Source organism: Vitis vinifera, chromosome 11 (genome assembly GCF_030704535.1).
Source record: "Vitis vinifera cultivar Pinot Noir 40024 chromosome 11, ASM3070453v1".
NCBI classification, from domain to species: Eukaryota; Viridiplantae; Streptophyta; class Magnoliopsida; order Vitales; family Vitaceae; genus Vitis; species Vitis vinifera.
Window position 1 is genome coordinate 540,039 of NC_081815.1, and position 13,284 is coordinate 553,322.

The 13,284-nt window shown below is 37.0% G+C and overlaps 2 protein-coding genes across 3 annotated transcripts; one reads left to right on the forward strand and one right to left on the reverse strand.

Moving 5' to 3' along the window:
• Positions 1-2,598: 2,598 nt before the first annotated feature.
• Positions 2,599-8,462, forward strand: LOC100266386 (respiratory burst oxidase homolog protein E). Of its 2 annotated transcripts, none has more exons than XM_002277504.4 (14): positions 2,599-3,731; positions 3,908-4,067; positions 4,140-4,188; positions 4,404-4,517; positions 4,681-5,106; positions 5,193-5,576; positions 5,717-5,812; positions 6,403-6,518; positions 6,617-6,787; positions 6,889-7,045; positions 7,150-7,347; positions 7,440-7,568; positions 7,670-7,748; positions 8,154-8,462. In XM_002277504.4, exons 1-14 carry the CDS (start codon positions 3,167-3,169, stop codon positions 8,261-8,263), a joined length of 2,754 nt encoding a protein of 917 aa, XP_002277540.1. In that variant the 5' UTR covers positions 2,599-3,166; the 3' UTR covers positions 8,264-8,462. The 2 variants fall into 2 exon arrangements, with proteins under 2 accessions (XP_002277540.1, XP_010656089.1); XM_010657787.3 differs by having other exon boundaries at positions 7,670-7,744.
• Positions 8,463-8,936: 474 nt separating this feature from the next.
• Positions 8,937-13,232, reverse strand: LOC100256162 (uncharacterized). Its single transcript, XM_002275853.5, has 2 exons — positions 12,571-13,232; positions 8,937-9,435 (listed from the first exon to the last, which is right to left on the reverse strand). Exons 1-2 carry the CDS (start codon positions 12,723-12,725, stop codon positions 9,300-9,302), a joined length of 291 nt encoding a protein of 96 aa, XP_002275889.1. The 5' UTR covers positions 12,726-13,232; the 3' UTR covers positions 8,937-9,299.
• Positions 13,233-13,284: the final 52 nt, after the last annotated feature.

Sequence of the window (13,284 nt, forward strand, 5' to 3'; positions counted from 1 at the left end):
TAAGAATTTCAAATTTAGAGATTGTTTAGTAATCTTAAAAATAGTTTTTTTTTTTAACAATTATTAATTATTTTTTAGAATCAAAATCAAATGCATAAAACAAAAATTTTCAATTTATTTTTCTTAAAGATATTATAAAAACACTTTACACAAAACATATGATAATATCTTAAATTTATTTTAAAAAACAATATTCTTAAAATTTTATTTTTAATCTAAAATCATTCCAAAACTGTCTGTTACCAAATAAGTCAGAATAAGAATAGACAATCCATTCTTCTCTCATTATCATCAAAATTATGATTTTTTTTAATAAACTAAAAATTGAGAACCGCACATCAAGGAAGAATGTATACCTCTCATGGCTTAAAGAGCTTGCAGGGAATATTTGTTATTTTAGAGTCAAACTTAATCAGGAGACATAATTATAATTTTGCAATAAGAATGAGAATAGGAATAAGAATAATAATGATAATAGTGATGATGGGAGTATATAATTAGGAGGGAGGCTGAACCGGGATTTGGTGCCAAAATGTGAGTCTTACATCCCAACTGCTACAAGTGAGAGCTGGAAAAATTGTACTCAATTAAGAAAGATTCCTACCCAAACAAACAAACCATTTCTTAATGTGCACCGACTCATTTTACTTCTGCTCCTGCCCGTCATTATCACATATCTTCTATTACCATATTTGCCAAGATTTTAAACATCCTTTACTGCAAAACCATTTTGCAAGTTTACACACATTTGCAAAAACCCATAACATGTTTTCTCTTAAATGATGTTGTTCGGGTTGGGTGCAAATTGCAATATCATCCGAATAATAATTACATTGAAAATGTCATAAAAAATTTAATTTATTTTTATTGGACATTAATTGATTTTCAGATGAGATGATCAAAGTCTAATATTGGAATTGATGTCAAAGTTAAAGTCATAGGTTTGGGTGATTAAAGGATATTTGAGTGCAATAATACTATTTTTAAACTTAAGATGAGTCATCCAAATGATAGTGATATAGACACTAATTGGTTTTTCAACGACAAACATAACCTTTAATTTAAAATATTTTTCATAAAAGGAAAATCAAAAAGAAATTTGCTAATTTTTTTTAAAACTTATTTTTTTGAACACTAATTTTAAAAATATTAGGAGTTTATATCCTTGAATTTATTTAATATTATTAAGAAATAAAAAAAAAATGTAATTGAATTAGAACTTTTGTAGGAGTCTTAGTGGCTAAGGATGGCAGGGGGACAACTGGACAAGGACATCAACCCTTAACCTTAAAAAGAATGATTGGAAGTCAAAAATTGGCAAAACCAACTGAGAATGCTCCTTGACGCATAATCGTACATCCCCATTGCAGGGGCTTTACTGCCATTTGTACTGCACCTATGTACATCCACATTACTCTACAAGGCCATCAATCTCTTTTATTTATTTATTTATTTTATTATTACTATGATAGTTTTGAGTCTTTTGACCACATAGTTGGGACAAAAATTCACCTTATTTTAATATGATTTGCATTGTGTTTTTATTCATAGTTTTTTTGTTCAACTAAAAATATTCAATAATTTAGTTCAATATAGTTTTAAATATTACATTTAAGAGTATTTGAATATAATTTTTTGTTAATCTAATTATACGTATTAGAAAAAATAAAAAATAAAGATTAAAGATTTGAGTTTGGTTCCATCATCTTTTTTATTTTTGTGCAATGTAATGAGATTATTTATGTTTCATAATTCGTCTAATATGATTTTATCTATTTTTAATGAAATAGAAAGTATGATGTGTTTTCTTAAATATGAATTTCAATTATTTTATTTAATTAAAAAATTATAATTGTTTTTATTTTTAATATATAGCTGTAAAGTATAAATTTTATGGTTTTAATATTTTTATATAATTTAAAGGGGTTAATTTCATTCATCATCCAATTTCGATTAAATAAATCTAGTTAATTTTATTAAATGTCTTTTGTATTATTTTTTATTTTTATTTTTATTTATCTTTAGTCAAAATAAAGGAGGTGTATGCTGAAATTTTAAATTTATTGGCAAGTGCATTGAATCAAATCCTAGAAATTAACCCTAATTTAAAAAATAAAAAGATGGGCGAATTTAACATGAAAATGCTGGTTATGTGCTGGCTTGCTTGCTAACGTCTGGGGTGACCTAAGTGCCAAGGGGTATATGAGTAAAATCATGTAAGAAAGACTCTGTAGTGTCCTCCTAGGAGCTGGAAGGGAGCCAAATCTATGGGCATGGGCACCCCACCGGAGTGGAACACACGAACGCAACATGAAGGCTGGACAAATAAATATTAAATATAAATTAATGATTGGTTTGGTATCCTTTGTGGCCTAAGCCTCAGAACTAGGCTTCTCAGATAAAGTGGGTCATTGACCACGTAATTTATTTGGAAAATTAACCCATTCTCAACTTTTTATTATTTGAACCTAATTTGTCTAAATTTGAGTTTAATATAGAATGTTTTACTGCATGTACCGCATGCAGTTAGTGAAGCAGTGCGATCCAAGAAACTTAAAAGGGAGGGCGGGAGGCAGAGAGTTTTGACCTCACCATATAAAAAACATAAACTAGCTGTTGTCCATTATTATATTTTATAAGAAAGAAAGGAAAGAAGAAAACACCACTCTGTTGGCTGCCTCTCTTTTTCTAAATTTCCCGGGACAGCCAAACGAGAAAAACGTTCCACAAACAACGACGGCTGTGCCTTCTCCTACTGCGTGGGGTGATCCTTGCCGTGGTTTCTGGGGAGAGAAGCAAGGCTCTGGAGCCTTTCTCAGCGGTGGAAGTAGAGGGAGGGAGAGAGCGTTGTAAGAAAAGATAAAAGAATGAATAGGAGTTGTGTGAATTGTTTAAGTTTCTTGGAATGTTTATGGAGAAGTGTTTTTTAGATCAAAATCTCAACTACTCTAAGCACGACTGGGCGCAAGCGTTGAAATCGTGAGTGGTGATTGGTTGGGAGGCGTTTGTTTTAAGATCGTCCAGTCGAAGCGTGTGAATAAACCAGGCGCCATCTTTGTTGTTTTTGGAGAAAACCCAGAAAAAGAAAAAAGGAAATAAAAAAAGTAATAAAGAAAGTGGAAAAAACTGAACCATACTGTAGAAGAGGAGAGAATTCACCTGGAAGATGAGGACGCCGTCGCCTGGAAGCAGTTCCAAGAGGTCGAATTATAGCCGCACGTACGATTTCCCGGAGGAACTGGTGGATTCCGGCGACTATGCCGTCGGGGGAGCAATGCTGCCTATCTTCCTCAACGACCTCAGACCAAACCACCGGCAAGATTTAGTTGAAGTGACATTGGAGCTGGAAGACGACTCCATTGTCCTCTGCAGCGTTACACCGACTGCGACAGCGAACCCTTCCGGAGACGAAGCAGCCACCGGTTTCCTAGGGAGGAGCCTGTCGGCGACTTCGAAACTCTGCCGGAAATTCTCGTGGCTGAGGTCGACATCGTCGCGGGCGTCGTCGGAGGCCGAGGACCCTACAATCTCCGCCCGTGACGCTCGGAAAATCACCGCCAAGCTTCAACGGACGAGATCCAGCGCTCAGCAAGCTCTCAAAGGATTGAGATTCATCAGAAAAACCACGGGAGCATCAGACGCGGACGAGCTCTGGAAGAAGGTAGAGTCAAGGTTCAAGTCTCTGGCCAAGGACGGCTTGCTCTCCAGAGAAGACTTCGGCGAATGCATAGGTAAGGTGCAAAAGCAGGCTATGCAGCTGCAACCCACGGTAGAGCCTCTTATCACCGCCTACAGATGTAGGCATCAGCAGCGGTGATAAGGCGCCAAATTCTTTGAATTAATGCAGCCTCCTGATCATAAATTGATCTGTGATAGCCAAGTAGTACTGTTGTTTATTCATGTTCAGGAATGGTCGACTCCAAGGAGTTCGCAGTTGGGATCTTTGATGCATTGGCCAGAAGGAGACGACAAAAGATGGGAAGGATTACCAAAGAAGAGCTTCGCGACTTCTGGTTACAGATTTCAGACCAAAGCTTCGACGCCCGTCTTCAGATATTCTTCGACATGTATTACGCCCCTTCTCTTCTTCCTCCCAACACAAAAATTATACCTTCATTAATTCATATGTTCTTTTTCAGGGCTGATAGCAACGCTGATGGAAGAATCACCAGGAAGGAAGTGCAGGAGGTAAGATTAATCAATTTGTTTCAAAGCCATTATTCTCTCTGGGCTGGACACCCTTGAATGAAGGCTATGTTTTCTAGCTACAAACTCAATCATTTAATGGCGTCCCTGGAGAATTTTATTCACCATAAATGAACGGCCACCATTTCAATCTTGATATGTCATTAATTTGCTGACAGGCACTCAGCTTCATTAATTTCTTTCTTTACTGTCTGCAGCTCATAATGCTAAGTGCTTCTGCAAACAAGCTGTCCAAGTTGAAAGAACAAGCTGCAGAGTACGCCTCCCTGATAATGGAAGAATTAGACCCTGAAAATCTTGGGTACATCGAGGTAACAATCAAATCTTTAACCCCGTTCATAAAAAAAACAATCAAAATTTTCAATCTTTAAATTGGAGGGAATGCTGCCGGCAAAGAAGGAAATCCAAATTCCAGCAACACATCATTGGATAGTATCTAATTAATTAATTCACACAAAATTGCACTTTATTCAGCTATGGCAGCTGGAAACGCTCCTTCTACAAAGAGACACCTACATGAACTACAGCAGAGAGCTGAGCACCGCCAGTACTGTAGCATGGAGTCAGAATGTAAGCCCCTTTAGGCCCAAGAACGTGATGCGTAGGGTCAGTTTTACAGTCAGGTGTGTCCTCATAGAGAACTGGCAAAGGACTTGGATCATATTGTTGTGGGTGATGGCGATGGGCGGGCTCTTTGCTTGGAAATTGAACCAATACAGGAACAGGGCAGCATTCCAAGTCATGGGTTATTGCTTGGCCGCTGCCAAAGGGGCGGCCGAGACTCTAAAGCTCAACATGGCCCTCATCCTCTTGCCAGTTTGTCGAAACATGTTGACCTGGCTTCGTTCCACTAGAGCTAGGCTGTTCATTCCCTTCGACGATAACATCAATTTTCACAAGGTAAAAGAGATTTTAAAACGTTTTTGAGGAAAAAATTCCTGCATTTTCTGATTTGGTTTTCTTTTCTTTTTGCTCAATTTACACAGATAATTGCATGTGCTATAGCCATTGGAGTCCTGGTACATGCGGGGACCCACCTGGCTTGTGATTTTCCTCGTCTGGTGAACTCATCCCAAGAAAAATTTGATCTTATATCCTCTGATTTCAATCACAAAAAGCCCACTTACAGAGACCTTTTGGGGGGTGTGGAAGGAGTGACGGGGATTTCCATGGTGATTTTAATGGCCATCTCGTTCACGTTAGCCACACACCGCTTCCGGAAAAATGTGGTGAGGCTGTCAGCACCCTTCAACCGACTGACTGGCTTTAATGCATTCTGGTATTCTCATCATCTTCTTGGTGTCGTCTACATTTTGTTACTGGTCCATGGGACCTTCGTGTTCTTGGTCCACCAGTGGTACGAGAAAACGGTAAGAACTATCAAAGCATTCATGCATGAAATAAATAATCATGGGCTGAGTAGTAGCCAACAGTATTAAACTGGATTAACTGAATTGAGGTTTGATTAGTTTAACTCAATGTTGGTAAAGATACTTTGGGGATTTTGCAGACATGGATGTACATCTCTGTTCCATTCTTGCTTTATGTAGCTGAGCGGAGCCTTAGAACATGTAGATCAGAGCATTATTCTGTTAAAATATTGAAGGTAATTAACTGTCTTATCTATATCAATCTTCTTTTTTTCCCTTTCATTTATTTGTTGAAGTTGGGCATAAATTTGAGTTCAATGCCATTTTGAAAAAGGCATGAAGGTTTTCTTCGCAAAGTGTTCTTGAAAAAAGTTTTTTGTTTTAGAAAGTAAAAAATAATTTTTTAACTAGAAGACACATTTGACATACTTTTCATAAAAGGCAGTTATTTAGAGACTTCGTTTTAGAATAAATTTGAGTGTTTACAGCAGAGGATTATGGGCAATAACTAAAAATATGAAAAAAAATAAGAACTTGAATGAACTATGGTACCTTAGTTGAAAGTAAGTAAAAAAAAAAAAAAAAAAACTGTTTTTCACATTTAACTTTACAAAGAGAAATTTGTTTTTAAGAATTATTTTTAAAAACTATTTTTTTCTAGAAACCAATTTTTAAGAATTGATTTTGAAATACATAAATTAGTAGAAACAAAAGCAAATACAAGGATCTAAATGGATTGAAGATGCAACAACAATCCTAGTTATGGGAAGAACTGCAATGTTGCTCTAGTAGAAGAAGTTTTACCAGACCACCTTGGAATCTACAGGTTTCAGTACTACCAGGAGCTGTCCTCAGCCTAATCATGTCCAAGCCAAATGGATTTAAGTACAAAAGCGGGCAATATATATTTCTACAATGCCCAGCAATCTCGTCATTTGAATGGTGAGTGCCATCCTCCTAGGATTCCAGCGCTTTTTTTTTCTCTATTTTTATGAAATGTCATTGCGCTTCGAGCACTGAACCATTCCTTTCATCTCCAGGCATCCATTCACCATTACTTCTGCTCCAGGAGATGACCACCTCAGTGTTCACATACGGACAGTGGGAGACTGGACCCAAGAACTGAAGAGAGTATTCACTGAGAGTAATAATTCACGGTCTGTGATTGGAAGAGCCAAGTTCAATCAACTTGGGCACATTGATCAGAGAGGGTAATTAACCTCAAAACAACTTTACCCTCTTTAACTTTAGGTTCAGATTACTCTTTTCATCATATATAATGATATTTACTCAGCATAAAACCTCCATGCAGTCTCCCCAGATTGCTGGTTGATGGTCCCTATGGAGCTCCAGCACAGGACTACCTAAATTACGATGTCTTACTCCTTGTAGGACTGGGAATTGGAGCTACACCTTTTATAAGCATCCTCAGAGATCTTTTGAACAATACAAGAACAGAAGAGCAAACAGTACATTTCATAATCTGGACTGACTCTTTCTGTATTTTTTAAACTGGTTAACACTTCCAATTTATTTCTTATTCATTGATCTTTGTTGTGCTCTGCTGATCTAGGACTCAACCACAGACATCAGCAGATCAGAGGATAGTCTGAATAGTTTTACATCTTCAAACTCAACACTGGGTACACTGGGTGGAAAGAAGAAATCACAGAGGACTACAAGTGCTCATTTCTACTGGGTTACCAGAGAACATGGGTCATTCGACTGGTTTAAAGGAGTAATGAATGAAGTAGCAGAAATGGATCTCAAAGTAATGCCTTGTGAATTATTAATTGTTATCACTATGAAAGGGCTGCCAGTGACCATATTAACCCTCATTCTCCTCAATTTACTCTAAAACAGGGCCAGATTGAGATGCACAATTACCTTACAAGTGTCTATGAAGAGGGTGATGCAAGATCAACCCTGCTCACCATGGTCCAAGCTATCAAGCATGCGAAACATGGTGTCGACATCCTATCAGGCACCCGAGTATGACCTTCCATTACCTCTTCATTCAATGGAAATGGTTTTTAACATTGCTACTACCTATTTGTTCCTCAAGTAATAATTGACATGTTAATTTGTTGCAGGTAAGGACACACTTTGCAAGGCCAAATTGGAAGGAAGTGTTCACAAAAATAGCTTCAAAGCATCCAAATGCCACAGTAGGTAATAATTAATATATACAAAATGCAGAACTATTAATTACAGTGAAATTAGCATGTGTAACGACTAATGAGTGATATTGTTTATCTACCTGGATCCAAGGTTGAACCGTTAGAGAAACAGGCCCTGGTCTCATTGTTAACCATCATATCACCTGATTAAGAAATTGAATCATGACAAAAACACTGCATATTAGTAGTCGTCCACAAGAATCAGAAGATTTAGATAAAGGCAGATCACCAAACTTGACTTAGTCTATGCTGGCTACAAATCATAAATGAATTGACTTAGCACTTCATTGTGATAAAATGATTAGTGATCTATTAGAGAGCCAGATTGTTGAGCACATGAACAGTCTTTAAGAAATTAAGAGAAGGTCTAACTAGAGGATGGATTGACAAATTGCAGGGGTGTTCTATTGTGGGATGCCAGTGTTGGCAAAGGATCTAAAGAAGCTATCACAGGAGCTCACTCATAAGACATCAACCCGCTTCGAGTTCCACAAGGAGTATTTCTGAGACAAGACACGACACTGATTAAAATATCAGGTTCTTATTTTTGTAATTATTCAAATGATCCTGAGGAAATATATACACATGTAACTCCATGATAATCACTCAGCAAAGTGTAAATGCAACTTATATACTATTCATATGTGATGGTCAATACAGTAGAGATCTATATAAAATATAGAATAAAAATTTAAAGATTCCCAACCACCATGACATAGTTTGTAACAACCTTTGACAATAGACTTGTAAACATACATCTACCCACGTCTGCCCATCATCTAAAACACCAAACATGCCTTGTGTTGACTTTTCTTACGTGCCTTAAGAATCAATAAACACAGAATCTAACAGATGAATAATTAGAAAGAACAGCTAGTGCAAGAAGAGATTTTCCATGCTAATAAACAAGCAAGAAATACAATCTTTCAAGTATTGAGAGAGGAATTTGTTTCAATTTTGCTCATGCACATCGTACACATATGCCCTATGTCCTTTCCCGTTGTAAAGACCTATTTTCAAGTGAGCAACAGCCATTACCCATCAAAGAGAAAATATGGATTAACTCAACAGTTGTAAGATAACCAAAAGCTATTGCAACTCAACCCAAAGACCATAACAAATGCAAGTGGATAATGGAAACCAAAGTGCAAATTGGGTCAGGGAGATGATTCCCCCTCACTTGAATGAATTTTCCATTTCAAAAATCCATTCATAGCAGCAAAATTTTCAATCCCCATCAAGCCAAAGGATACTTTACAAGATTCTATTGATTCACCAATACCTTGAAACAGAACCATTCATGCAGAATGAACAGTATTAAATGTGAGAACAAAAATTTCAATCAATGAGGTGAACCCCATTGCATGTTTGGGTGCCAGGAACTTCTCCATACTGCAAACCACCATCCAAAAATGTTTTACTGATGATTAGTGTATCTCTACTGGCTGCAGCTACAATCATGGAACAATTCCTATTGATAACATCAAGATGATATAGATGATGACAATGCAACTGGCATATAAGAATCGGAGGATCAAGCACATCAGTCATCCTTCAATCTTCTGAGAAGCTTGGAGGCCCAGCGACGAACACGTCTCTTCAGCGTATAACCAACAACAACTCCAGCAACGAAGAAAACTGCACAAAGCTTTGAACACGTCCATAATGATACCGCCTGCCTGCAATTGGACATACAGTAACAGCAGTTCATTTGTAAGTAATAAACACATCGATGGTGAAAACACACTTTTTCTACCATTACCTTCCAAAGATGAAAATAACAAGAATACAAAAGCAGAAGTGGATGGCAATTTATCAGGAGGCCCCATTTGGTTATTCCTCTCCTCATGAGTGGTAACTCCACTATGAGATTTATTTTAGTACAACCCTGTGGCAATACGTATTACGTAATAGTTTTTCTTAAACATACACAATTTGGTATGACTGATTTTTTTTATTTATTTTGTCTGATAGGTTGGCATGGGCTCGTTTTCACTAAACACTATGATTTGAAGATCACATTTTTTCACACTGTTAATTAGGTTCTGCTCAAATAACACAGTTTCTGAAATATCATCTGAAGCTGAATTCTCCTAGCATGTTCGTAATCAGTTTACATGTTCATTTGAATGAACTCAAAATATGCCAACCGATACCATTCCAGCTTCCTAGATGTTTCAAGTAAAAAACATTGAAGCAAACAAATAGCTCTGGAAAGTCATTTCCAATCAAATTTTGAGCATTTCACAATTCCATACCTTCTTAAGGCCCATTGATCAAAGCAAACACATATCAAATAACACTAACACTATGGTTGTCACCACACCCTAACCTCCAATATCAATTCAAAGAAAAAATAAATTAATAAACGCAAAGGTCCCCAGATTGACATCAACAATGCATCCAATACATCCGACATGCAGACATGGAGATTGAAATCATGTCAACACGGCATAGCCCAGTTATTGATGTTGAAAAGAAATCCCAAGAAGGTAGTGTTGCCAATTCAATTTTAGAAAGAGAGAACTTATTTCAGACTGTCAATAAAACATGGAGATGAAATTGCATACAGAACCTCAGTGCAAGAAATCAAAACAACCATAGTGAAGCAGGTTACAATTGATGCATAAAGCCAAGATATGCGTATAAATGAAGATTTGTGAAACAAAAGGTGTAAAGCCATGCCAAAACCCACAAATAGCAAATGTATATCACCATATTGCACTAAAATCATTTGCAAATAGGAGAATCAAATCAAAGCCAAAACTCTTATCACCAAAGAAACAGCATTATACTGAACAACAGAGTTAAGAGAAACAAAAACACACTGCAGCAATGGTACCCAAGCATGGATATGACTACCAAAACTAAAGGCAATACCAAAGACACATTTTTTTTTGGTAAGTAAGAGAATGTATTAAAAAGTGCTAAAAGCACACAAGAGTACAAAGGCAATACCAAAGACACATAAGTCAAGGGAAAAAGCCACAAAGTCTTTAATCACCTTGTCTCTTAACATTTATGGTGTATTATGATTCATGCAAGACAACATGAAGGGAACATTGTGAAGAACAAACTTGACCCAAAGGTAAAAACCTGAGAGTTGCAACATTCTCAAATTGCTTAATATGAAAAATGAACAGAATATGGCAAAATAGGACAAATGTCATTATAGAAACTCCACACAGGCACCTTCACTATAAATTTAGAATGATCACTGATTAGGAACAGTTGTAACATTGTCAGAATGACTAAAAGTTTTTTTTTTTTTTTGATGAGTAAAAAGAAAGAATACATTAAAAAGCGCTAGCACAAAGGCATGGCAACATACATACGGAGTATAAAATATAGGCCATAAGGCTAGAAAGAGAGAAGAGGGAAAAGACCTACCCCCTAAAACCACCCAATGCTAAAAGCACTATCCAAATCAAAAATGATCCCAGAAGCCTAGCAAAGATCCCCATAAACCCCCAGAATTCCAACCCCCTCAACCCAGCTGGAAACCAAGAAATCAACCTCGTACAGAAGGAGACACTGAGACCCCACTGCCTCTTCCCCTGGCTGAGAGAGCCAAGCGATTAAAATTGACCAGGCAATCAAGTTCACGGAGATCTCTCACCAAACAAGTAACCAACAACGAATTCTTCTTTCCCCCTACGACCTTAACCCCATGACCTTTTCTTGACTCCCATTTTCTCATAAGGGATTTGCTTCTCAGACCCCTCCACTGCACAAAAAGCTACTGAACATAACAAACTTTTTGGAGACACTAAAAGAGTCAGGGTTCTCCTCATCTGAAACGCTACATGTCTCCAAAGATTTACCGGCCTCCAACTCTGCAGTCCTGGCATCCAAATCCTTTCCCAAAGAATCTGTTGTTGCACTTGCCGCAAGATCCACCAACCTCCCATCTTGGAGCAGCATTCTTAGCGGCTGAAGCCCCAAACCTGGAGACCCTGAGGAAGGCCCCACTCTTGCAGTACTCGCTGCGCCAAGAATGACTAAAAGGTTACAACCATCTTAAACATTTATTCATGAACACCCCAAGAAAAAAACTACTCTCCCTGGACTCTTGTGCCATTTCCATTAGTTGCCAACTCTTGTAGCATTATTTTCAGACATCCACCTATTTCCTCTGCAGTTAAAAAAGAAAATAACAAACAGAGAACGAACTCTCTTGCCACACCATAAAAACAAGACAAGAATTTCATGTAGTAGATGCCAATTTGCATAAGAAATTGTTAGTTGAGTTGAGCTATATATGTTAAAAACTATAGCAGCCAAGTCGAATTCCACCTATTAAACTAAATCCCTTCCTCTGCAGTTAAAAAAGAAAATAACAAACAGAGAACGAACTATCTTGCCACACCATAAAAACAAGACAAGAATTTCATGTAGTAGAAGCCAATTTGCATAAGAAATTGTTAGTTGAGTTGAGCTATATATGTTAAAAACTATAGCAGCCAAGTCGAATTCCACCTATTAAACTAAATCCCTTCCTCCCTCTAAAATTCTGTGCCAAGAATTATACACTATGATCACTCGACAGAAAGAATTAAAATGCAAGAAGTGAAAGCAAGTCACTTTCTCGAGAAAATAATGAAAAGATTGCACTTAGCATTGCTCATAATCGGCAAATTGCAAGTTACATCTACAAGACTACAAGAAGTATCCGGACTCAAAACATTAAAGATCACGGTTTCAAACACAAGAATCTCAAAAACAGTATCAAATTTTCGTCGAGAACTCAAGAATCCCAAAATGTAACAGTAGAAACATTATAAAGAAGAGAAAAGAGAGGCACAAGGAAGTACCTGGGAGCTCTGGTAACCAAAACCCCAGACTGTTCAGAAGACAAAGCAGAAACTCCTCCTCCTCCTCCTCCTCCTCCTCCACTCTCAGATAAAGATCTGGAGGCGGATTGATAGTCTCTGGAAGCCTTACGAAGCAGTTGCTGCAATCCGTCCATTATTCAAAGCTTCAGACACAATCCACAGAAGAAATTCAAAGCCTCAATGCTTCAACAACCCCTTCACCTTCGTTGAACGGCGAAGACGGTAAGTGATGGGTCAGGAAAAGCTAGGGTTTTCTGCTAAGCGAAAATTACAAAAAGAAAAATAAAAAAAGAATTAATGATTTTCATCTAAATTACATATACCTCCCCTCCCCAAGGGTTTTAAAAATATGGATTTTTTTAGAAACAATAATAGCCTATTCAAAATGAGTTATAATCGTTTTATTTTTAATTATTTCTTTTAGATGTATTGAATTTTTCTTGTGCCACAGACAGATTAAGATGTATTAATGTTGTATGTCCAAACAAAGAATTCTTATTTTATCTCTCCTGAAGTAACTCCAACTTTATACATCTACACTATTTAAAATTACCCAATATTTTTCAATCCACCATAATTTGGTTGATAAATAACATATCTTTCATGAAATTTGCATTATTGTATGGACTATATGGTGGTGGGTCATGCCGTCATGGCCCATGGGTGAGACTTGATAAAGAGAGTAATGGTCCT

Bases quoted from the DNA above. Each gene is read 5' to 3' on its own strand.
- LOC100266386 (XM_002277504.4), top strand. From the start codon at position 3,167: ATGAGGACGCCGTCGCCTGGAAGCAGTTCCAAGAGGTCGAATTATAGC. The intron at 4,189-4,403 runs GTAAGATTAATC...TACTGTCTGCAG, and splicing joins CCAGGAAGGAAGTGCAGGAG to CTCATAATGCTAAGTGCTTC. The intron at 5,813-6,402 runs GTAATTAACTGT...TGGAATCTACAG, and splicing joins ATTCTGTTAAAATATTGAAG to GTTTCAGTACTACCAGGAGC.
- LOC100256162 (XM_002275853.5), bottom strand. From the start codon at position 12,725: ATGGACGGATTGCAGCAACTGCTTCGTAAGGCTTCCAGAGACTATCAA. The intron at 9,436-12,570 runs GTACTTCCTTGT...GTCCAATTGCAG, and splicing joins TTGGTTACCAGAGCTCCCAG to GCAGGCGGTATCATTATGGA.